This window comes from Artibeus jamaicensis, unplaced genomic scaffold (assembly GCF_021234435.1).
Source record: "Artibeus jamaicensis isolate MK-2021 breed Jamaican fruit bat unplaced genomic scaffold, CSHL_Jam_final contig_76, whole genome shotgun sequence".
Taxonomy (NCBI): domain Eukaryota; kingdom Metazoa; phylum Chordata; class Mammalia; order Chiroptera; family Phyllostomidae; genus Artibeus; species Artibeus jamaicensis.
This window is the reverse complement of record NW_026521954.1, coordinates 4,034,765-4,060,942: the sequence shown is the minus strand read 5'-3', so window position 1 is coordinate 4,060,942 and position 26,178 is coordinate 4,034,765. Positions and strand designations below refer to the sequence as shown.

Below are 26,178 nucleotides of genomic sequence, written 5' to 3'. Positions count from 1 at the left end.
CTGACAAATATTTTTGGCAGTAGAATCTCTCTTTCAAATAAAATCTTAACAAAATCTTCATATTTAAGGCAAATGGGGGTTCAAGTTTATTATAAACTTACTTTAAATTTATTATAAGTTCAAGTTTATAATATTTACTTATTATAAATTTCAATGTAAGAGAATAAGTCTGTTTTCAATATTATTTCTGTGTTTTGTTTTGGTAGTCCAGTATGAAGAATATTCTTATTCACAAATAAGCTGAAAATATAAGTTATTTTAACTACTAGAGCAATTTAATTGGAATCTCAAGAAACTTCAGTTAAATTATTCAAGTAGTCTGCTGATAGGAGAAAATTTTTTTTCTAAGTTCAATCTGAAATATTACCTACCAATCATTGGCATTCTTGATCATAATTTTAAAAGTCAGGCAAGACCTAATTTTAAAAGTTAACCATGGCCTATATCTTACATTTTGAATATTTAGTACAAAACTATCACAATTTGACATACTATTTCTTTTTTTTATTCTAATAGGTAGATGAGTTCTGAATCTTGCATGGTATTTAATTAAGCCAGGTGATAGTTTTAAAAATTAAAACTGAATTTCAAATTAAGTGTTTTGGGGGACCCCCTAAAGTCCTCCACAGAATCCAGTTCTTAGAATAGGTTGAAGACCATTGCTTGAGATAATGAGTCTTCAGAAAGTGTCACTGATACAATTTAGCCCTTAATATTAGCATAGTATAAATGTACATCTGACATTTCTTAAAAATGCCATTTTCTAAAAGAATGAAAATAGTGATCTCAACTTTAACAGGAACCTAATCAACAAACGAACAAGCAAGCAAAGTAGAGCCAAAGACACTAAAATTGAGAACAGGCTGACAGTGACCAGATGGGAGGGGATAATGGGGGGAAACAGTGAAGGGTTTACAGTAACAATTATAAAGGACACATGGACAATAACAAGGGGGGTGGAAATGGGAGGGAGGTGGGGAGGGCTGAGGTGGTGGGGGGAGGCAGAAAACTATTTGAACAACAATAAAAAATAAATTAAAAAACAAAATTATTACTTGTATATGTTAGCCTTATCAGTAAAATGTAAAATTATCTATAATAAACCCATATAACAAATGAAAAAAAAGAAAGAAAGTAGGACAGAATTCATTTTTCCCTTCAAGCACTTATACCATATTATTCAAGTGTAAGGTACTGTTTGAAGTACTTTAAATATGATCATTAATAATCCTCTGGGGCAGGTCTTCCAGATTTTATGGATGATGAAATTTAAGCAGCTGGAGGTTAAATAACTTGTCCACAATCGCAAATGGTAAGTGATAAGTGGCAGGACCAGGTTTCACACCCAGAGAATGTGGCTTCAGAGTTCATGCTCACTACAGCACTTTTCACAGTGAAGCCCGTGAATTCACTGTGAAGAGGGTAGGTGCGTTGAGCCTATTGTAAAGTATGTGTGCATGTATTTTTAATTAGTGATATTTTCTAATTGTTGATGCCTTCTAATACTCTGTGATCAATATTTAGATCATTATTCCCTCAAGTGTTGATTAAAGATTAGAATAGTTTAATATTAGGAATAGTAATACAAATAAGTAGTTTTTAATAGGTAAAAGTTTCAAATAAATTTAATATTTCATATTACAATATAGCTTAAACTTAGAGCACAATATTGTTAAAACCTTATAGTTGTTTAATATATGGTCATCTTCTTATTCAAAAACCAGTTTCAGTGGCATTGTGTACTTTAAATTGTGGATTAAAATTATGAAATCTGTCTTTTAAATGTGTATATTAACCAAATATAAATACTTAATGTTTTAATGGGCAGGAAATTGATACAGTTCAAATATTTCTTGGGACTATAAAGATAGTTAAATATTAACTAAGGCCTCTATAAATTAAAACTGTATTACTTTTAATGTTAGCAATGAACTGAATTTATTTCTTTAAAAAAACCTAATAGAAAAATATCTGTGAAGAGCTTCCCAAGTAAATAGTAAGTACAAGAGGATTTTATGCTTAATAAAAAATATTTAAATCTTCAAATATTTAAAATATTTTACATATATTTAGAGTAAAAGACTTTCAAATTAGTACTCTATATTAATTGATAGTGAATTAAAGTTGACCAAGGCAACATTTAGCTCATTAACATACCACATTCATATAAGATAACTTACAGTACCCTTATCTGCATTAATTTAAATTAATGGAAGATCACTTTATATACAGTAAATATTAATCTATATACCATTGTTTCAAGCTCTCCTTGTATTCTATTTTATTACTACAAGTACATCCCAGATAACTGTTCACTGTACAACTGTTCGTTAATGTAACTATGTGTCCTGGTTCTGCTTCTCAGTGGGTGACCCCATGCAAGTCTCTTAACCTCCATGAGCTCCAGGGTCTTCAACTGTGAGATGGAGATACAGATGGTTTCTCGTAGCATCACTGTGATGATTAGATAAATACATGTGAAGTGCCTTACCTGTGCTAGGTGCTCAGGGAAGGTTAGTTTCTTTCCTTTATAACAAAGGTCCTATTTTGGTTATTGAAGACATAAGGCATGATTTATTTATACACTGTACTTTCTATATTCCAAGACACATTTTAGCATCTCTAAAAATGCAGTGCGGACTTCCGGCCAGGATGGAGGTGTACGTGGAAACATTGTGCCTTCTTGCACAATCAAGTTTAAAGACAACAAAGTTTTAGTAACAAAAACACAGAAAATTGAACTGTATGGAAGTCCGACAACAACGAACCATTCATCCAGACCAGTAAGAGGGGTGGAGTCAGCAGTTGGCGCAGCGGGGTCGTGTAGGAAAAAGCAGCCAATCTGACCCAGGCGCGCACATGGCAACGGTTGACAGATCCCAGTTGTGGGGTAGCAACGGGCGGAGCCAGTGAGGGTGCAAGGCAGCTGGCTGACCACAGTCACACATTCACACTCAGATAAACCAGGCAAAGGAGTGAACAGTGAGACATACCATGCAAACTAGGGCCCCAGCAACAGGAATTAAAGCCTAAAAGCACCAACTGGAAAAACTTTCGGGGTCGAGGTGCTGGGAGAAACTCCCAGGCTCACAGAGAGTTCGTTGGAGAGACCCACAGGGTCCTAGAGGGTGCACAAGCCCACACACCCAGGAACCAGCACCAGAGGAACCCAATTTGCTTGCTGGAAGCAGCAGAGGGGACCGAAATTCGAGAGAGAGCATGGAACAAACGTCATTGCCCCTCTCTGACCACGCCCCCACATACAGCATCACAACCCAGCAACTGGGTCACCCTGCCCTGGTGAACACCTAAGGCTCTGCCTCTCATATGTAACAGGCATGAACAGACCAAAACATTATGGCTCAAGAAGAACAGCTCAAAGCCCCAGAGCCAATACTTCTAAGCAACCAAGAGGTATCCAACCTATCAGATGCACAGTTCAAAACACTGGTGATCAGGATACTCACAGAATTGGTTGATTTTAGTCACAAATTAGAGGAACAAATTAAGGCTAAACTAAGTGAAATGAAGGGAAATGCACAGGAAACCAATAGTGATGGAAAGGAAACTGCAACTCAAATCAATGGAGTAGACAAGAAGGAAGAAAAAAACAACCAAAGTATGAAGAAACAAGAATTCAAAAAAATGAGGAGAGACTTAGGAACCACTAGGACATCTTTAAACATTCCAACATCTGAATTATAGGGGTACCAGAAGGGGAAGAGGAACAGCAACAAGTGGAAAACTTAATTGAACAAATAATAAAAGAGAACTTCCCCAATCTGGCAAAGGAAATGGACTTTCAGGAAATCCAGGAAGCTCAGAGAGTCCCAAAGAAGTTGGACCCAAGAAGGAACACACCAAGGCACATCATCATTACATTAGCCAAGATTAAAATGAAGGAGAGAATCCTAGAAGCAGCAAGAGATAAGGGGACAGTCACCTACCAAGGAGTTCCCATCAGACTGTCAGTTGATCTCTCAAAAGATACCTTCCAGGCAAGAAGGGGCTGGAAAGAAGTATTCCAAGTCATGAAATCCAAAGACCTACATGCAAGATTGCTCTATCCATCAAAGCTTTCATTTAGAATGGGAGGGCAGATAAAGTGCTTCTCAGATAAGGTCAAGTTCAAGGAGTTCATCATCACCAAGCCCTTATTATATGAAATGTTAAAAGGACTTATCTAAGAAAAAGAAGATGAAAAAGATGAACAGTGAAAGGACAGCAAACTCTTATTAACAAACACACCTAAAACAAAAGCAAATTAAGAGGACAGCTAGATCAGGAGCAGAACCATAGAAATGGAGGGTTAGCAACAGGGGAGTGAGAGGAGGAGAAGGGGGGGAAGGTACAGAGAATAAGTAGCATGGACGGTAGGTAGAAAATAGACGGGGGGAGGGCAAGAATAGTATGGAAAATGTAGAAGCTAAAGAACTTGTGACACATGGACATAAACTAAAGGGGGGGAATGGTGGGGGAGAGGTGTGCAGGGTGGAAGGGAATGAAAGGGGGGAAATGGGACAAGTGTAATGGCACAATCAAAAATATATTTAAAAAAATAAAATAAAATGCACCTTACAATCGAGGGTGGTGTATCAAAGAGATGTTAAACAGACGGCACCTGTGGAACAGTCATCATTGCTTTCATGTGAGCTTTTTAAATGTATACATGGTGATATCTGATCTATACGTATTTATGATGTACACATATATCATTTAATTGGCAGCATATCACTTTTCTAGTGAAACATAAATTAACATTGTGTCTTATAATCAATGGTGCTTTAAGTTCAAAGAAATGCCTTAAGAATAACCTCTTTGTCTTAAGCATACACTGTGTCTTCTTTACCACTCTGTGTTCTTTTTACAGACTTTACGCAGTTGGTGGTCGTGATGGAAGTTCTTGTCTCAAGTCAGTAGAGTGTTTTGACCCTCATACTAATAAGTGGACACTCTGTGCACAGATGTCAAAAAGGAGAGGGGGAGTGGGAGTAACCACCTGGAATGGACTGCTGTACGCTATTGGAGGACACGACGCGCCCGCCTCCAACTTGACTTCCAGACTCTCAGACTGTGTGGAAAGGTAATTTCTTGTGAAAGAAAGCTAGGAATAAAAAAGAACAAGTATAAGCCTCTGACACTTTCAGAAAGATTAGTAATTCTTTATTCTGCGTCCACCACTTGCAGTTTTCCTTAGGCACTTTGTAAATACTGGATCAACTGCTCCCGCCATCTCTCTGTCGGTCTCCTTAGAGCCTCCTCGGGTTCTCCTCTCACCTTATAACTGCCTACTGTACTTCAGAATTGGTTATATAATTTATTAATTAAATCATAAGAAGAACATTCATTGTATACTATTTTATACTGGTCACTGTACCTAATGAAAGAAAAGGAGCTCTATGAATTTCAGAGATAATTAATTAGGGCTGGAAGCTAAATAAGAGAAAAGGGGTGGGGCATTCCTAACACATTTTGATATAAAATGAAATAATAAAATAAAAGGTTCATGAGGCGTAGAAGCTTTATCAAGTCATCCAAAATGGCTTCATGAAACTCAAGTGTGGGGCCAGGTAAAGAAACCTAACATTAGCGGAAGAGTTGTATAGAAGTTCAGGCTCCCTCATTAGTGTTCAGTCTAATTCAAGGAATAGAGAAAATTGAGTGGATTTAGACAAGCCAATGGGAGCACGTATGAACACTCCAGACCAGAAGGGAATATGACTCATTCAGAAACGGAAAGGCAGCCAAATATAGTACAGAACAAAGTGACAGAGAGAGTGGCAGGAAAGGAAGAAGAGTGGGTTGGAGGCAGGGGCAGGTCATGTAAAGTATTGAGGCTTAATTAAGAATTTTGGGGATGTCCAGTCAAGATGGAGACATAGATAGAGAGGCTTCACCTCCTTGCGCAACCACAGGAAGAATCATAACTAAATCTCAAAACAACCCCCAGGACTGTCAGAAAATTGAATTGTGTGGAAGTCCAACAATCAAGGATTTAAAGAAACCACTCTCATCCAGATGGGTAGGAGGGGTGAAGACATGAAATGGCAGCACGGCAAGGAGACACGGTGGGGTGTGGAGAGGCAGTGGTGGCGGCGTAACAGGCAGTCCCACATTCACGTGTGGTGAATACATATCAGGAGGGAACCTTGGGAGCAAGCGGTCCCAGCCCCAGGCCAAACCACACAACCTAGGGTTCTAGCCCTGGGAAGACAAATCCCCAGAACTTCTGGCTGGAAAAACCAGTGAGGGTGGGGTGGCAGAAGAAACTGCCAATTTTCAGTAAACTCTGCTTAAAGCACCTGCATGGTCTTAGAATGTATGCAGACCCTCCCACTCTGGGATTCAGCACCAGGGCAACAGTTGGAAGGGCTCCAGTGACATACTGGGAGCGAGTGAAGTGACTGGAAACAGGGTGAGAGCTGGACAAACCTCCAGAAGCCAGGCAGCAGCACTCCCCTCTCTGTGCCCTCCCCCCACACAGCCACAAAGTGGTGAAGCGCGTTGCCCTGCCCTGGCAATTACCTAAGGTTCCACCCCACACAATTTACAGGTACCTTTTCTATAATAGTCACGTTATTAAGACAGGGAGTCAAAGCAGCTCTACCTAATAATACACAGAAACAAACACAGGGAGGCTGCCAAATTGAGGAGATAAAGAAATATGGCCAAATGAAAGAACAGAACAAAACCCCAGAAAAAGAATTAAACAAAACAGAGACAACCAACCTATCAGATGCAGAGTTCAAAACACTGGTGATCAGGATGCTCAAAGAACTCACTGAGTATGGCAACAACATAAAGGAAGAAACAAAGGTTACATTAAGTGAGATAAAGAAAAATCTACAGAGAACCAGCAGTGAAAAGGAGAAAGCTAGGATTCAAATCAGTGATTTGAGACTTAAGGAAGAAATAAACATTCAATCAGAATAGCAAGGAGAAGCAAGAATTAAAAAAACAAACAAAAAAAATTAGGAGAATATAAGAAACCTCTGGGACATCTCCAAATTTGCCAACCTTTGAATCATAGGAATGCCAGAAGGAGAAGAGGAAGGGCAAGAAATTGAAAACATATTTGAAAAAAAATAATGAAAAAAAACTTGCTTAATTTGATGAATGAAATACACATACAAGTCCAAAAAGCACAGAGTCCCAAACAAGTTAGACCCAAAGAGGATCATGACACATCATAATTAAAATGCCAGAGTTAAAGATAAAGAGACGATCTTAAAAGCAGTAAGAGAAAGGCATAAAGATACCTACAGAGGAGTTCCCATAAGACTATCAGCTGACTTTTCAAAAGAAACTTTGCAGGCAAGAAGGGACTGGCAAGAACTATTCAAAGTGATGAAAAGCAAGGCCCTACATCCAGGATTGCTCTATCCAGAAAAGCTATAATTTAGAATGGAAAGGCAGATAAAGTGCTTCCCAAACAAGGTAAAGCTAAAGTTGTTCATCATCACCAAACTTTTATTATATGAAATATTACAGAGACTTATTTAAGAAAAAGAAAAAGATAAAAACTATGAACATTAAAGTGACAACAAACTCACAACAATCAACAATTGAATCTAAAAAAAAAAAAGAAAAACTAAGCAAATAAGCAGAACAGGAACAGAATCATAGATATGGAGATCATTTGGAAGGTTATCACCTAGGAGGGCAAAAGGTAAGAAGAGTGGAGAAAGAAGCACAGGGATTAAGAAGCATAATTGGTAGGTACAAAATAGATGGGGATATTAAAAATACTATAGGAAATGGAGAAGCCAAAGAACTTACATGCAAGACCTATGGACATGAACTTGGGAGACGGAAGATTGCTGGAGGTCATAGAGGTTCTGGGTGGAGGGGGACAAAGAGGGAAAAATTGGGACAACTAATCAATAGCACAGTCAAAATAAATTTTAAAAAGGAATTTTGGATAAAGAGCAATAGTAATTTAGTGTATATATGTGTGTTATTCAATAAATTAGAAATAAGTAAGAGAAGAATAAAAAGTGAAATGAAGGTTTGTTGGTGACAATGATGGCTTTCTGTGAAATAAACGGAGTTGGGGTTTTTGTTGGTTTTGGGGTGGGGTTCTTTTTTGGAGAAAGAAGTAATGTTACATCTGCATTTAACCTGTATTGGGGAGGAAATAATTCAGATTATGCTTATTGCATGTTATAATTAAGGAAAGGAATATGGACGTTTTTATGCACTTTGCCCCATACCTTACCACATGCTTGCCATTGTACTGCATACATACAGTGAAAAGTTGTTTGTTCACATGAGAGGTAGTAGAAGCAAAATAGGTCATCTAAGCATGTATCTGATCTTAGATACAGTTTTAGTCAGTTCTAATAAACATACATCATGAAAGGTACAAGAAGGCCCCCAAATGAACTGCTACCATAACTGGAGCTGTAAGTTATCTTGCATAGATCCTCACAAAATGCTTTTCTCAGATTCTCAGTAAGCAATCTGAGACCTTAAAGCAGTTTTCAGTATTTACATTAGCACATCTGAAAAGTTTTAATGTTACACATTCACTAAATGAATCTATAATATTGTAAGTAAAAGTCTTCAGGAAAATATTGCCATTCTCTATATTGTGTTCAAATGTGCTTTATATAGCAGATAATAAGATAAGATTAAAGAACAAAACTATTTTTACATAAAAGGTTATGAGAACAAGATCAGCTCCAGTTCTAAAATTTTCTCCAGGTATGATCCCAAGACAGATATGTGGACTGCAGTGGCGTCTATGAGCATCAGCAGAGATGCTGTGGGGGTCTGTTTGCTGGGAGATAAGCTATATGCCGTTGGAGGGTATGATGGGCAGACTTATCTTAACACAGTGGAGGCTTATGATCCCCAGTCAAATGAGTGGACCCAGGTATGTCGTTCCCTTTTTCATTATTCCACTTACTGTTTTAAAATATTTTTAATTTAAGTATAGTTGTTATACAGTCTTATATTGGTTTAGTTTCCTTTGTACAATATAGTGATTGGACATTTTCATACAATACAATGTGACCACCTCACTAATTCTAGTAATTATCTGTCACCCCGTAAATTTGATAAAATCACGGTATTAGTGGTTGTATCCACATTTTCTTTTTTATCCATTCCCTCACCCTCTCCCTTCTGGTAACCAGCCATCATTTTGGTCTCTAACGTTTATGAGTCTGTTTTTGCTTTCTTTATTTGCTTATTTTGTTTTGTTTTTAGATTCCACATATAAGTGAAATCATACAATATTTGTCTTTCTCTGCCTAACTTATTTCACTTAGCATAATATCCTCTTGATCAGGGGCGTCAAACTCATTTTCACCAGAGGCCACATCAGCCTTGTGGTTGACTTCAAAGGGCCAAATGTAATTTCAACTCTATAACAGTTAAGGAGCAGTTACATTTATACAGTCCTAAAGTTATTTCAGCCCTTTGAAGGCAACCACGAGGATGATGTGGTCCCCAGTGAAAATGAGTTGAAATATATATATATATACATATATATATATACACATACATATACATACACATACCACATCTTCTTCACCTATTCTCCTATCAGTGGATACTTAGGATGCTTTCATGTCTTGGCTGTTGTAAATAAGGCTGCAATGAACATGGGCTGCATATATCTTTTCAAATTAGTGTTCTGTTTTTTGGATAAGTACCCACAAGTGAAATTGCTGTATCATATGGTATATCTATTTTTTGTTTTTTGAGGCATCTCAAACACTGTTTTCCATAGGGACTGTACCAGTTTGCAGTCCCACCAACAGTGCACATGATATCTATTAAAGACTTGACATCCAAAATATATACATAAGAAACTCATACAACTCAATAACAAAAAATCCAATCAAAAATGGGCAGAGGAAATGAAAAGACATATCTCCAAAGAAGATGTACAAATGGCCAACAGACGTATGAAAAGATGCTCAACATCACTAACCATTAGGGAGATGCAAACAAAACCGCAGTGGGAACCACCTCACACCAGCCACGATGGCTGTCACAAAAAGTCAACGTGTTGGTGGGGATGTGGAGCAAGGGGAACCCTTGTGCACTTACTCCGTTTTTGGTAAAACAGATCCTCTTAATTTTGTCCAATATCAAAGTATATAGTCTCAACATAATACAGTCATCTCTTAATTAAATATAAGAAAATGTGAGAGGGAGTGTTTAATTTTATAACATAATTAAAATCCAAAATTACCCTTAAAGTGTGTAAGTGTAATACTAGTCAGTCTGCCACGGTCTGCTGGCTGGGTGGTTGATGAGATGTTGTAGCACTGCCAGAGCCGACAGGACCCCAAGAGGGCTGCAGGAAAGGGAGCGGAGATTGTGGGAAATTAGAAACAAAGATGGTAGTCAGAAAAAACTGAGCTGCTTACCCATACGTGACCAATAATTTTTACTCAAGCCACTGACATTTGGGAGCAGATTGAATGGCTGGCCATAACCTAATTAAGATGGTAATCCTAAATTACATTAACAAGTAAGAAACTTGACCTGGCAAGTTTATTAACAGAGAGTTAAACTGTGTCTATTTCTGGGAGGGCCTAGCACTTCTAGGAATGACCTATTGAGATCTTTCTTTTCATCATCATCAATAACACATCAGGTACAGAACCAGGTATTGGTGCCCCAATACAGCATCTGGTACATAAAACTCAAATGTTTAATTGAGCCAAAGTTTTCTTACAAGAAGCGATGGTGAGTACTGTTAGTAACACATAACTTAGGAGAATCTCGACTGTCATAGACCTTAACTGCTTATGTAGGTACCACAGTGTAGAGCAGTTGGTTGAACGTGTAAGGAGAGAACCACAGTGTAGGGCAGTAGGTATGAATGAACTGTCCCATGGCACAGGTGGTGTCTGGTATAGAATATCACAGAGAAAAAAAGAAAATGGTTGTTGAGAGGGTTTCGGTGAGAAGGAAGCTGGATTTCAGTGAGCCTTAATGGATCCAGTTCAAAAATGTAGAAAGAAAATTGTGTGAGAAAACATGAAAGGAATATCACTGAAGCAGAACTCCGTGGCCTCTATTGAGGAGGTGTGGCTGGTTGTGAGGATCTGTGCTTGAGGAGAGCAGGAGTTCTGACTGGGGGGAGAGGTTGGGGTCAGGACGGGGGTCTGTGAAGGTCCAACTAAAGAGTTTGAGAAGCCAGTAGAGACTTTGAACTGAGAGTGGTAAAATAATAAAAAGTTCACGTGGCAGCAGCTGGGGACAGGATAAGTCGGGTCAGAGACAGAAGTGAAGGCTTGAGTGAGAGCTACAGGATTTTGTTAGAAATTATGATTCCCTCCCATCAGCCTTCCACTGTGGCAGATAACTAGGAAGTCCAAAATGAGATAGAAGAATCTCTTTGTCTGAGATGTATTTGATTTAAGCCCTTAGGCGAGTTATAAGGAAATCTATTGGCCAATATTTGAGACTTATTATTACAGATAATTAATACTTTATGCCGAATTATTCTGTATCAAAATTAATAACCTATGACCACATATGCATGCTACCTCTATCACTATTTTAAATGTACCTAGATGAGAACTTATAACCATAGTATCTGAAAAATTAGTATTTTCACTCAGTGTTCCAACAAATGGACAGAAGGACATTTTGTACAGGAAATGAAATGAGATTACAAAGTCTTAAGCTGCCACCCACTTCACTACCAGCCTTGACCAAAAGCAGGAGGTGCCTGCATTGTATTTAATAAATCCTCTAAGGTAAACTTTCTAGCTGGTTGTCATGACAACATGTACTATGCACAGTGTAGAGACTTAGTGTATTGGGTGTTTTGAGAAAAGCTGCTAATTACAAACAGAGTCTTTGATTTAAATGATGTAGAGGTCACTCCTAGAATATTGTAAATAGATAATGGCATTAAAATTGATTATTTGTTCAAGGAAATAGAGCAGTGATCAAAACAACTGATTCAAATAGAGAATAACTGAGAATTCTCTATAATGAAAGTCTGACATGTTTGTAAAATTCTCTCATCAGTACAAAGCAGACTTTCTTAATACTTTATATTAATTACTCTTTCCTAGATGTTAATGTTTTATTTCTCTTAGGTCAAATGCATAGATTGCTAGTATGCTCAAAGTAGTCCTTCTTTGAAAACTATTCTTTCTACGCTTTTATTTTCACTATTAATTGCCTAGTGTCTCGGGTACACCTTTTTAAAAAAAGAAAAATAAGTGAGAGATTTGAGAGTTGTTTCTGATCCATGATATGTTTACCTTCCTACACTTAGGGTCCCACACTCTCTGTCACAGAGTTTGTTCGTGAGGTTTGTTTCCACTCCTGGGAGTAGAACGGATGGTGTTTATTATTTATTTACTCTGCTAAAAAGCAGTGGGTGGGTTTAGACCTTCCAGTCACATGCAGAAAAGGCAGTTAGTAAGTGGGACGCTCCTGGTCCCTCTGGAGGAAGCAGATCCCAGGCACGAAGTTACTCTCTCTGAGATGATACTTCTGTTACAGGGCTTCTCGAGATAATGCTTGATATTTTCTCCATTGCTTACAACAAAGTTGCTTCTAAATATTCAGCATTTCCTCACATCTATATTGCACATCATTTTGCCCAAAACATCATGTTTTGTGTCGAACAATTCCTGAGTTATTAAAAAAACACATTTTTTGCAATATATATAATAAATATTGAATCATTACGTTGTATACCTGCAATGAATATAATGTTGTATGTCAGTTATATCTCAATTAATAACAGAAAAAAATCACCTTTAAAGGGAAGTGGCTAATACATAATTATGTGATGTATCCATCCATGTGATATGGGGTGTCTATGAAAGTTTGAACTCGAGACTATTATGTAAGTGAAATAAGCCAGGTGGTAAAAGATAGATACCATATGATCTCACCTTTAAGTGGAACCTAATCAACAAAACAAAGAAGTGAGCAAAATATAACCAGAGACATTGAAATAAAGAACAGAATGGTGGTAACCAGAGGGGAGAGGGGTAATGGGAGAAATAGGAGAAGGATCATCAAGGAACTTGCATAAAGGACACGTGGACAGAGCCAGAGGGGGTGGGATCAAGGGTGGAAGACGGGGACGGGTGGGGCGAAAACAGAGACAACTGTTCTTGAACAACAATAAAACATAATGACAATAACAAAAAAAAGTTTAATATCAGGAACGGAGTTTCTGGGAAGGAAGTAGGCCAGCCGTGGGCCTGGGGCAGCAGCTCTCTGCCAACAAGCATGGACTATTTCAGTGTTTGACTAACTGATCTAGTTAGTGTTATCAACATTTTTACCTACAAATCCAACACATATGTCTTGTTCCTTTTTAGGTTGCTCCGCTGTGCCTAGGAAGAGCTGGGGCTTGCGTTGTGACTGTAAAATTATAATTCAGTGCTTTGGTTTCTGAATGAAGATATCCTCTTCTTTTATGAATTTAGTGCATTTATCCTGCTGTCAATGGAGACATTTTTAGTGCATTTGCAGTGCCACATCCCTGGGCACAAAGTGCCTGATCTGAAAGTGAAGATCTTAAAACAAGGGAGGACGAACCGGAATCACATTCTTTCACATCTCAGTAAATGAAAACCACAGCTGGTAGACTATGAGCATATGTTCCTCACGTAAAATGCGAGAACACACACACTGCTCCTAAACACAGCCCTGTATTAATTGGGAATTTCATCATAATTCATAATTTCTTAATAATCAAGCACATCTTACTCACCTTATTCAAAGATCTTTTATTACAGCGAAAATACACCAGCTAAAACTTGTAACATTATCCTTTGTAACATTATCATACATGAGTTACAGTAATTTTTATTCATTTGTTTGCTTGTTTGTTTAACCACAAGCACTCTTTTAATGATATACTAAGTACTATGCCATTTACTTTTCTCAGAAATTGCTGTAGTATATGGGCTTTGGTTACAGATTTTATTTCTAAAATTGGGTTAGTGAATAAGAAAAACATTGAAGAGTTAAAACAATAATGACCAAGTAAAAACTTGGTGTGATCATTGGGGTTTATTTAAATATTTATCCTATTACATCTAGATTTACCAGGAAGAATGTGTTATGATATTCTCAAATTGGAATTGAAACATGGTATTTTGCATTAAGATGTGCAAATTAATGTAGAGAAAATAAATGTCATATATCCTGAAATGTTCTTTCACCTAACATGTATTTAATTACATGAATTTGTTTTCTAAGAGATGTTTTGATTTTGTCTTTTGATATTGACAAAACTGGTTTAATACTCCGAGGTTTTCAAATCTGTGTTGGCCTCCCCTGCCTTGTTTCTTATGTTTAGCCCATTAGTAAACCCTTCATGCTTCCTTGTAATCAGTTTGGGGGGAATGGGTTTTACTGAATGTTTGGAAAATAAGTTTAAAGTGTTTATTACCCAATGTTTTGTACATTTATAAACTCTAATTGCATTTGTGAATGTTAATACTCTCAGTGAATTGTTTATTGTTTGCAAAAATGCACTGAGCAGTAACATTTTAAGATAAATCCTTTAAGGTATAAGTCATTAATTTATATCTTAATATAAAAATGAGTATAATCTAAATGCCCATCTTTTAAAATACAATGTTATAGTTCATATGTTTTTGAAATTTTTATCAGGGTAGCCTTTATTTTAGTTGCTTTCTTTAAAAATTAAAACAAACTTTTTTTTAGCTAATTTCAAATGTTCATGGTATGTTTCTATATTGTTTCTACCTTGAAAACAAGAAAATGAGTACTTCTGTTCCCCTAAATAAAACCTGTAGTTATTTTACTTGTGTGGCTGCTAAGGAAATAATAGTGATAGTGACAAACATATTACTATATTTATTATGGATATGAATTCAATTATTTCCCGGACAAGGATGGATCAGCTGGAGTATGTTTATGTATTTAGGGGAAGGGAGAGGAGAGGAAGAGCTATAAGGAACAAAACTAAGTTTCACAAGCAGAAACATGTTAGTACATCATCTGTTCCTTGGAGGCTTAGACCTGTGATATTAAAGGAATTGCTTGGACATGTACCATAGTTTGCCATGTACAACGCACACCACGTTTTTGGCCCAAACTTTTGGGTAAACAATGTTTTGTAATTCAATTATTTATTTATATTTAGAAACAATACCCATTATTGTATTCCAGGGTATTATTTTGCATACAGATATCATTATTGCTTTCTAGAGTTGTACTTTTAATGCATAAGCATAAGTAAAAGAATTAAAAACATTTACATAGACCTGGCTGGTGTAGCTCAGTGGATTAAGCACAGGCTGTGAATCAAAGGGTCCCCAGTTTGATTCCTGGTCAGGGCACATGCCTGGGTTGTGGGCCAGGTCCCCAGTGGGGGCAGTGTAAGAGGCAACCACACGTTGATGTTTCTCTCTCTCTTTCTCCCTCCCTTCCCCTCTCTCTAAAAATAAAGAAATAAAATCTTTAAAAAAACATTTACATAGATACAGAATTAGTACTATCCATGTATAATACACATCCTTATTTTTCCCCTAAAAAATGCAGGCAAAAAAGTTATACACAGCAAAATACGGTACTTGTGATCATTCCTTTGAACACTCAGCATCCACTGTCTGTGCCCACAGTGGAGCCAGACTCACATTAAAGGGACTGATTTCCCTGTCTAAGAACATTCCTTTCTTTCCAGGGTGGTCCAACCTGTGGCTAATGGGCTGCATGCAGCCCAGCATGGCTGTGAATATGACCCCACACAAAATCATAAATTATGCATGGACAGTGTTTTTGCTCATCAGTTTTTGTTAGTGTTTGTGTATTTAATGTGTGACCCAAAACAACTCTTCTTCTTCTAGTGTGGCCCAGAGACACCAAAGTGTATGTGGTTCATGAAAAGAGCAGTCCTCTGATTTTCTCTCTCACTAAAGGGCCATTCAAATGCAGTTTTATAGTCAGTGGGACCTGCCCTCCTGGATACTACTAAAAAGAACCATTTCTTTTCTAGAGATAGAACATTTGCCAAACATTCCTTCTTCTAGTCCAGTGTCTAATAAATCTAAAGGAAAATATGGTTCTTCCTTGTATCCGTCATCCAACATTGCTGCCTTGACTTTACTATTAGTCTTTCCAAGGAGATGTCTAGTTACTCTTTATTTTAACCCCAATTAATGACCATCTCATGAAAAATAATATTTGGTAATAATTGTTGAATGCTTATTATGAAATAGGAACCAAGTTATTGCATGCATGTATTTAATCCCCTAACAACCTTATGAGATAGGTTCTATTATTCTTTTTACAGAAAGGAAACTAGAGCACAGAGAGATTAATAACCCCAAGATTACATATAGCAAGTAAGTGGCAGAGCAGAGTTTTAATATGGGCAGTTTCGTGTAGGAGTCAACACTCACCATTTCGGCTTCTAGATAGAAAAAGAGAGGTTTCATTTTATGTGTAGAATCATCCATTTTAGTCAAAAGACAAATGAACTTTATGCTTTTTAGAAGTAAAATTTATTCCAGTGACACTGATATCAGAAAATTTTGGGCTCCACCCTTTACAATATAACTGGCATGCCAAGACAAAAAAAATGGCCCAAATGAAAGAACAGATCAAAGCTCCAAAAATAGAACTAAGTGATGAAGAGAGAGCCAACCTATCAGATGCAGAGTTCAAAACACAGGTAATCAGGATGCTCACAGAAATGGTTGAGTATTGTCACAAAATAGAGGAAGAAGTGAAGGTTATGCAAAGTGAAATAAAAATGTATAGGGATCCAACAGTGAAGGGAAGGAAACTGGCACTCAAATCAATGATTTGGAACAAAAGGAGAAATAAACATTCAACTGGAACAGAAGGAAGAAACAAGAATTCAAAAAAATGAAGAGAGGCTTAGGAACCTCTGGGAAAACTTTAAATGTTCCAACATCCAAATCATAGGGGTGCCAGAAAAAGAAGAGGAAGACCAAGAAATTGAAAACTTATTTGAAAACAAAATGAAAGAGAACTTCCCCAATCTGGCAAAGGAAATAGACTTCCAGGAAGTCCAGGAAACTCAGAGAGTCCTGAGTTTCCTGAGTCCTAAAGAAATTGGACCTAAGGAAGCACACACCAAGACACATCATAATTACAGTACCCAAGATGAAAGATAAGGAGAGAATCTTAAAAGCAGCAAGAGAAAAGGAGACAGTTACCTACAAAAGAGTTGGCCTAAGATTATCAGCTGATTTCTCAAAAGAAACCTTGCAGGTAAGAAGGGGCTGGAAAGAAGTATTTGAAGTCATAGAAAGCAAGGACCTACATCCAAGATTACTCTATCCAGCAAAGCTATCATTTAGAACAGAAGGGCAGATAAAGTGCTTCCCAAATAAGGTAAAGTTAAAAGGGTTCATCATAACCAAACCCTTAGTATGTAAAATGTTAAAGGGATTTATCTAAGAAATAGAAGATAATGAAAAACATGAACAGTAAAATTAGAACAAACTCCCAACTATCAACAACTGAACCAACAAAACAAAACAAACTAAGCAAACAACTAGAATAGGAACAGAAATGGAGATCACATGGAGGGTTATCAGCGGGGAGGGGAAGGAGGAAAAATGAAGGAAAAGATACAAGGAATAAGAAGCATAAATAGCAGATACAAAATGGACAGGGGGAGGTTACGAATAGTACAGGAAATGGAGAAGCCAAAGAACTTTTATGTGCATCCCATGGACATGAACTAAGGTGGTGGTGGGGATGCTGGTGGGAGTGGGGTGCAGGGTGGAGGGGAATAAAGGAGAGAAAAAAAGAATTTAAAAATGTTTTGGTTTCTTAGTATTGGGGGAAATTTTTGCTTAAATATGGAATTTTATACATTGTGCATAAGTAAATGTAAGAAAGCATGACATACATCTGACATTTCAAATTTTAAATATCAGATAAATTGCACAGTATTTTGGATGACTGAACCATACATGTTCATCAAAAATAAGCTTTATTGCTTACAAATTACTCTACATGAAATGGACAGTTTCCTGGAAACAAGCAAATTCCCAAAACTGACTCGAGAAATTAAAAATCTAAGTAGATCAAGAAATAAATAATCTAAGTAAAGAGACTGGACCAATAATCAAAAATCTCCCAACAAAGAAAGTACAGAACGAGATAGGTTCACGGAGGAATTCTATCAAACATTTAAAGAATTGACACCAATTCTTCTTAAACTCTTTCCCCAGAAAAAAAAAAAAAGAGGAGGTAACACTTCCTAATTCGTTCTATAAGGTGAATATTACCTTGATACCAAAACTATACAAAGATTATACACCATGACAGACTAAAATTTATTTCAGGAGTGCAGAAGTAGTTCAACAAACAAAACTCAATCAGTGTAATATACCACAGTAATAGAATGAAGGGAGCAACAACTAGAAGAATCTAGACCAATAACATGAAAATAAAGCTCTTTGTTATTAAAAATAGAATAAAGAGAAAAATAACATTTCAATAGATAAAATGAATTTGACAGAACCTAACAGCCTTCATGGGTAAAAAACACTCAGCAAACTAAAAGAGAATGGAATTTTCTCAACCTGTAAAAATCACTCAGCAAACTAGGAGAGAATGGAATTTTCTCAACCTGTTAAAAGGCATTCATGAAAAACCCACAGCCAACCACATACTAAATGGTGAAAGATCGAAAGCTTTATTCCTCTAAGATCAGAGAAATGCTCACTTACAACACTGTTAGGCAACATTTTACCAGGAGTTCTACAAGAGCAATTAGGCAAGAAAAAGAAAGGAAATCCCAATTAGAAAGAAAGAAATAAAACAAGTGGCAACTGATATGATCCTGTATATTAAAAATCCTGAAGAATCCATACAAAAAATAGAAACTATTAGAGCTAATAAATTCAGTAATGTTACAATACAAAAATCAACACACAAATGTCAGTTGATTTCTATACACTGACAAATTCTGGAAAAAATAACAATTTTATTTACAATAGCATCAAACAGAACAAAACACTTGGGAATAAATTCAACCAAGGAGGTGCAAGTGTTGTACACCAAAAAGAACCAATTGCTGAACAAAATTAAAGAAGACCTAACTAAATGTAAAGACACCCCATGTTCATGAGCCAATAGTGTTAAAATGGCAATACTCCCCAAGTTGGTCTGTAGATTCAGTGCAATCCCTATCAAAAACATAATGGCCCCCCCTTTTCTTTTGCAGACGCTGGAAAAGCTGATCCTAAAATTCATAGGGAATTGAAGGGACCCAAAAGAACCAAAACAATCTTGAAAAAGAGCAAAGTTGGAAGTCACATTCTAATTTCAAAATTTGTTACAAAGCTACAGTAATCAAAAACAGCATGGCACTGATGTTAAGAATAAACATATAGGCCAATAGCATAAAATAGAACAGCCAAGAATACACTATAGTAAATTGATTTCCAAGAAGGATGCCAAGACCATTCATCAGAAAAAGAATAGTTTCTTCAACAAATGGTGCTGAACAACTGGGAGGAAGAGACAGTGAGGAATGACCTCTTAGTAAGTAAGGAGTTTCCAGGTGATGAAAACATTCTGGAACTCATTAGTGGTGATGGCTATACAATCTGGTAAAGGCACTACATATCACTTATGTTAAACTTTATGGATATTTTACAACTGCAAAGAGCTTTATTTAGGTACATCACAAATTCTTATTCAAATGTCATAACAGTAAGCATTATATATATATATATATATATATATAATCACTAGAGTTAAAACTACATCTCAAAAACCATTTGAGATGGATTTTTCATCTTTGAGATAAAATGACCATCTCAAAGACCATTTTTTTAATGTAATTTGCAAGTAAATAAATTTAAAAATCTGACAGAAGGGGCTCTTTAGATCTTAATTCTGGTATAAAAAGAGAGTGATAAACAATGAAAAACAGAAGGGAAAGTTTGGTTGGGTGCTCTTCCCCAATGTCTGGTACATAACAGCCATTCCATAAATGTTTGTTGAAAGTCAAGATAGCTTTTTTTTTTATAAACTCTCTATAGTGTTTGGAGTTGTTGGCAATATCTCAACTCTTAGGAACAAATATTTAGTAAAATAATAATTTTACTGTGACTAGATTATTAATTCACATGGAATATTTTCATTCTATTTGAGTTTTTAATTAGAGTAAAAAAATCAAATGCTGTAAAATATTAAAGCCTACCTTTAGCATTTCATCCTTCCATATCCTAAATACCTTTATCTATATCTAAGGAGCCACCAACTTCCCCAGCAGAGACCTTTACTTGAAAGGCCTAAGAAAGTATCATATCTATTATAATGGTATAATAGGGCCCAACCAACCCTGACACCTTGTGTCTCTCTTTATGAAGTATCTATCGATACTTCATGACTAGCTGTGATGGTCACCCTATTTTCACCACCCCTGGGTACTTATTTACTTAGCACTAGTGTGATCCATCTAGAAAGTGAAGCCGGGGGCACTTAGGAAGTATTTTCAGTGCCCTTGGTGTCTGCCCAGGCTGAAGTTGATTCCATTTGATGACATTTCTTTGTAGGTAATAAACAGTTACATTTAATTGAAGTAGACTAAAATAGTTTTATATTAGAGAATGAATATTACTTATGTAATATTTGTGCCTTAAAAATACTGTAAGTTGGGAAGGTCAACAATGGCTCCATGACTATTTGGTTGTGCCGTAAGTGATGGCACATTCAAGGTATTAAAGTACCGTGACAACACTATGTTTCAAAACTAGTCAGACTGTTTATCTTTTTCTGAGTGAAGCCTACTCATAAAAATTCTATTGTTACTTTTTAAGATAGTAAAATATTCTACTTAAAATTAACGAGAATCGATTTTTTGTATATTTAGTATTTTCTTTTTAAATTGATCGGGGTAACGTTGCTTAATAACACTATATAGATTTCAAGTGTCCAAGTCTATGATGCATCATCTGTATATAGCACTGTCTGCCCATCACCTAAAGTCGAATCTTCTGTCATCTCATATGTGTCACCTTCACCCTTTGCTATCCCCCCAGCTCCCTTCCCTTTGGTAATTGCCCTGCTGTCCATGTCTAAGAGTTTTTGTTTGCTTGTCTATTGTGTTCATTTGTTGCTTTCAGATTTATTGATTTAAAGTTACACCTCTTCAAAAGAACATATGTGCCTGACTCATGGACATGGACAACGGTGCGGGGACTGACTGCGGGAATAGAGGGCAGGCTGGGTGGAGAGGGGCAAAAGGAGAAAAAATTGGGACAACCGAATAAAATAAACAAGATTTAAATAAAAATAAAGGTAGGCATCTTCATAAATCTACATGATAAACTGAGCAGTACAAAAGAGACAAGTGGAGTGAATTTTGTGGAAGGAAAGAGGTCCTTGATTAGTGGCAGCAGGAGCAAGGATGTTGCAGAGAAGCTGTCATTCCAAGAGCTGTCTCTGTGTCAGTGACAAGAATAGCTGTGCTGCGTGAGAGCTTCAGAGACAGAAAATGCTAGGCAAGAAGTCTGGCAAAAGCTGACCTACTTTGTATGATACTGTATCAGAAACTCAGTAGCAACACTGCAGAGGACTGGGGGAGTGAATTAATCCAATTGAGATTTCATTTTCTCAGAAACTTTCTGATCAATAAGGCATGAAGCAAAACACTAGGGAGACTTAAAATCTTACACGATAATAAATCATAAAGACGGACAAACAATGTTAGTTCCTTAAGGGCACATACTGGGGTATATTTTCGTATCCCCTGAAGTACTTAACATTTTATTCACTGTTATATCTTCACAGTAAGAGGCTCTCACTAATTATTGGTTGAGTGTAAAAAGGAAATAAACTTGGTCTTTGAGGTAAGTCACCTCTGAGTTATGGGAATGTGAATTTACAGTTTTACAGATTCTGAAACACAGAGCGAGAAGAATTCGGGAGGTTGCCTTGTTCACATATCAGGGTGTGTGTGTGGGGGAGGGGGTGGGAAATGAATTTAGGGGAGGGTTGGTACGCATGAGCATGGGAAGTGGGAGAGCCAGAGATGTACAGGAAGTGAGGAGGTGGACAGCAGCATCACATACACACAGAGGAAGCTAATGTACTGTTATATTCAAATTAAGGATGACGGTTATGCCTGCGATCTGTAGATGACTTTAACATGGCATGGGCCAGCTCCAGGTGGCCGTAATGGCCAGGGATGCAACCTGCAGGCCAGCCCCCACACTCCCCATCTACCTGCTCTTCCCTTCTGACCTTATGTGAGTAGCCATGTGGACTTACGGCTAAAATATATTAATGAAATGGACTATTTTCTCCCCTCCCAGCGATGTTATAACAAATTTTTAAGTGTCATGAAACTCTACCCAATATTTGGATGGTAGGGATATTTTATAATAATTTCTCTGTTATGTAAATCTTTCATACTAAGAAATGGTCATTGCTTACTGGACTCGTAGTGGCGATCACATTGTGAGGTATGTAAAAGTCATATCAAATATAATGTGACTTCCAGCCATGATGGAGGTGAAGGTAGACACACTGTGCCTCCTAAAACAACCAAAAGAAGGACAACAATAAAAGCTGGACCTGACAGAAAATTGAAATGTATGGAAGTCAGACAAGCAAGGAGATAAAATAGACACATTCAGCCAGACCAGGAAACCAGGCGAAATTGGGGAGCAAGACAGACCACACAACCCAGGGTCCCAGCGACGGGAAATAAAGCTTCAAAACACCAATTGAAAACACCTGTGGGGGGCGAGACACGACAAAAAAAAAATGGCCCAAACAGAAGAACAGATCAAAGCTCCCCAGCAAATACAATCAAGTGACGAAGAGATAGCCAGCCTATCAGATGCACGGTTCAAAACACTGGTGATCAGGATGCTCAAAGAATTGGTTTCATCTAATTTGGTTGCAAATTAGATTAAAAAAATGGAGGCTATGCTAAGTGAAATGAAGGAAAATGCACAGGGAACCAATAGTGATGGGAAGAAAACTGGGACTCAAATCAAAGAAGTGGACCAGAAGGAAGAAAGAAACAACCAAACAGAAAAGAATGAAGAAACAAGAATTCAAAAAAATGAGGAGAGACTTAGGAATCTCCAGGACATCTTTTAAACATTACAACATCCAAATTATAGGGGTACCCAGAAGGGGGAGAAGAAGAGCAACAAGTGGAAAACTTATTCGAATAAATAATAAAGGAGAACTTCTCCAGTCTGGCAAAGAAAATAGACTTCCAGGCAATCCAGGAAGCTCAGAGAGTCCCAAAGAAGTTGGACCCAAGAAGGAACACATCAACGCACATCATAATTACATTACCCAAGATTACAGTGAAGGAGAGAATCTTAGAAGCAGCAAGAGATAAGGGGACAGTCACCTACAAAGGAGTTCCCATCAGACTGTCAGCGGATTTCTCAAAAGAGACCTTCCAGGCAAGAAGGGGCTGGAAAGAAGTATTCCAAGTCATGAAAGGCAAGGACCTGAATCCAAGATTGCTCTATCCAGCAAAGCTTTCATTTAGAATGGAAGGGCAGATAAAGTGCTTCTCAGATAAGATCAAATTCAAGGAGTTCATCATCACCAAGCCCTTATTATATGAAATGTTAAAGGGACTTATATAAGAAAAAAAAGATCAAAAACATGTATAATAAAATGACAGCAACTCACAGTTATTAACAACCACACCTAAAACAAAAACAGAAACAAACCAAGCAAACAACTAGAACAGGAACAGAACCACAGAAATGGAGATCACACGGAGGGTTAGCAACAGGGGAGTGGGAGGAGGAAAGGGGTGGAAAAGGTACAGAGAATAAGTAGCATAGATGGTAGGTAGAAAATAGACAGGGGGAGGGCAAGAATAGTATGGGAAATTAGGAGCTAAAGAACTTATGACACATGGACATGAACTAAAGGGAGGAATGTGGTTGTGAGGGGGTGTGCAGGGTGGAGGGGAATGAAGGGGGGAAATGGGACAACTGTAATAGCATGATCAATAAAATATATTTTTTTAAAAGTCATATCACTACATTGTACACTTGAAACTAACATCTTCAGTGTTAGTCATATTTTGTTCTACATTTTTTTAAAGAAATAGTCATTGCAAAAATTATACAAGATGACATGCCCAGGACCCTTTGAAGCTCCAGTATTCAGTAATGTAGGCTGAATATTACCTGGCCATCTCTAAGGTTCAAACCCATCAGACAGAACATTTTGGTAGATTTATCCCAGTCAGAACCCAGAGTACCGCGACAGTTATCAGTCCATGGCTTGTACTACCTAGTCCAGTGAGTCTGTATCATGATATCAGATTATGATTACTTGAACTTTAAAAATACCTGAATGCCTAGACTCTACCCCAGATATACCTCAGGATGTCCGTCCAGCCAGGGGCCAGGTGACCCTAACATACAGCCACAGCTGAGAACTATTACCAAGGCAACCTCACACAATAGTGGCTTACACTTCCCTCAAACTGTCAGTCATTTTCCAACTTCCTCAAATCAGGGCCCTCTTGTTTTGCTACAGTCTAATCATGCCCCACAAAGTTCATTTGTAAAATCTTATCTCCCCCAAAAGTTATGGTATTAGCAGTTGGGGCCTTTGGAAAGTGCTTAAGTCATTAGGGCAGAACCCCCATGAATGATATCAGTACCCTCTGAAAGAAGCGAGCAGGGGTGTCCAAAGGCCCCCTTTTTGTGTTCTCTTGGCCACACTGGGAAAAGAGTTGTCTTGGACCACATATTAGATACACAAACAATTATGATGAAAACTGATGAGCAAAAAACGGTCCGTGGATAATTTTCATGATATCTGCCACCACAGATAAGCAAAAAATTCCTCAGATAATAATCCTAATTATGCAGTGGCCCGTTCAATAATCTTTAAAAACCATCAAGCAGGTCCCAAGTTTGTGATCACTAATATAGAAAATGTACATATCTAGGTAAAAAAAACTAAGCATGTTTTAAGTACATTTACTTAATGCACTTAATGATTTTGTGTTGGGCCACATTCATAGCCATCCTAGGCGGCATGTAGCCCGAGGGCCAAGGTGGGACACCCCTGCTCTGCAGAGATCCCTAGTGCGTTCCACCATGTGAGAATATGCAGACAAGTCTGCAGCGGGAAGAGGGCTTTCACCAGACCCTGCTGGCACCCTGATCTCACACTTCCAGCCCCTAGAACTGGGAGCACTGAATTTCTGCTGTTTATCAGCCACCCAGTCTGTGGTATCTTGTTATAGTGACTGGACAGACAAAGACAGAATCACACCAAGAGCAAACTCTTCAAGCAACCTCCGAGCACTTCTCGGACAGCCGTTTATCCACATTGCGAATCATTCTTATCTGCTCAAGTTTCCTGAAGACCTCTAGGAAATAATACTTTGCTAGCTTTACTTAGCATGTGCGAGATATTTCACTTACTTTAAAACAACATACTGTCCAGAGGTTTTCACTAGTTTAGATGAGCTTTCCCCAAATTATACAAAATTAGTGAGGCTGCAGAGTCTTTTTACAGAAGAAATGAAATAAGATGGAGGCATAGGTGGATAAGCCATGCCTTCTCACACAACCAAGTTCAGACACAACTAAATATTAGCAACAGAAAACACAGCCAGAACACAGAAAATTGAACTTTTCGGAAGTCTGTTAACAACAAATTCTTCAGACTGACCGGTAAGGGGCAAAACCAGCACCTGGTGGAGCGGGGTTGCACAGGAAAACTCGGTCAGACAGACTCAGGCGCGGAATCCAGGCGCAGGGTTGGACCTAGTGAGCGACTGAGCGAGCGACCTCGGGGAAACAGCGAGGGAGCAGGGCTGCGGGTTGACTGTGGTCATGCATTGGTGCTCAGATAGACAAGCGAAGGAGTGGGCGATTGGACCCGGACCCAGCCGGTCCCGCGGCTGGCGGCAGGGAGGGCGCCGCCATTTCCCTGCTCTGACCCCACCTCCATATACAGCGTCATAACCCAGCGACTCGAGTGGCCCGGCCCAGGTGAACCACCTAAGGAGCTGCTCCTCACCCAGCAGCCAGAAACCGCAGAAGGGGCCGCCATTTCCCCACTCTGACCACGCCCCCACATACAGCGTCACAACCCAGAAACCTGGTCGTCCAAGGCTCCGCTCCTCACACTTAAAGGACACGAACAGACCAAAAATGGCTCAAGAAGATCTCAAAGCCCCAGAGCCTATAAATCTAAGCGATG

At 38.0% G+C, this 26,178-nt stretch overlaps 1 protein-coding gene across 4 annotated transcripts in view; it reads left to right on the top strand.

Moving 5' to 3' along the window:
- The window catches only part of KLHL5 (kelch like family member 5), a 67,875-nt gene extending 52,490 nt beyond the window's left edge, over positions 1–15,385 (top strand). For 2 of the 4 annotated variants that reach the window (XM_037138011.2, XM_037138010.2), the window contains 3 exons: positions 4,871–5,083; positions 8,707–8,878; positions 13,320–15,380. In XM_037138011.2, coding sequence (XP_036993906.1) covers positions 4,871–5,083; positions 8,707–8,878; positions 13,320–13,376 — 442 coding nt within the window. In that variant the 3' untranslated portion in view covers positions 13,377–15,380. Of the gene's footprint in view, positions 1–4,870; positions 5,084–8,706; positions 8,879–13,319 lie in introns of all 4 variants that reach the window. The other 2 variants (XM_037138009.2, XM_053672423.1) reach the window with 2 other exon arrangements.
- Positions 15,386–26,178: the final 10,793 nt, after the last annotated feature.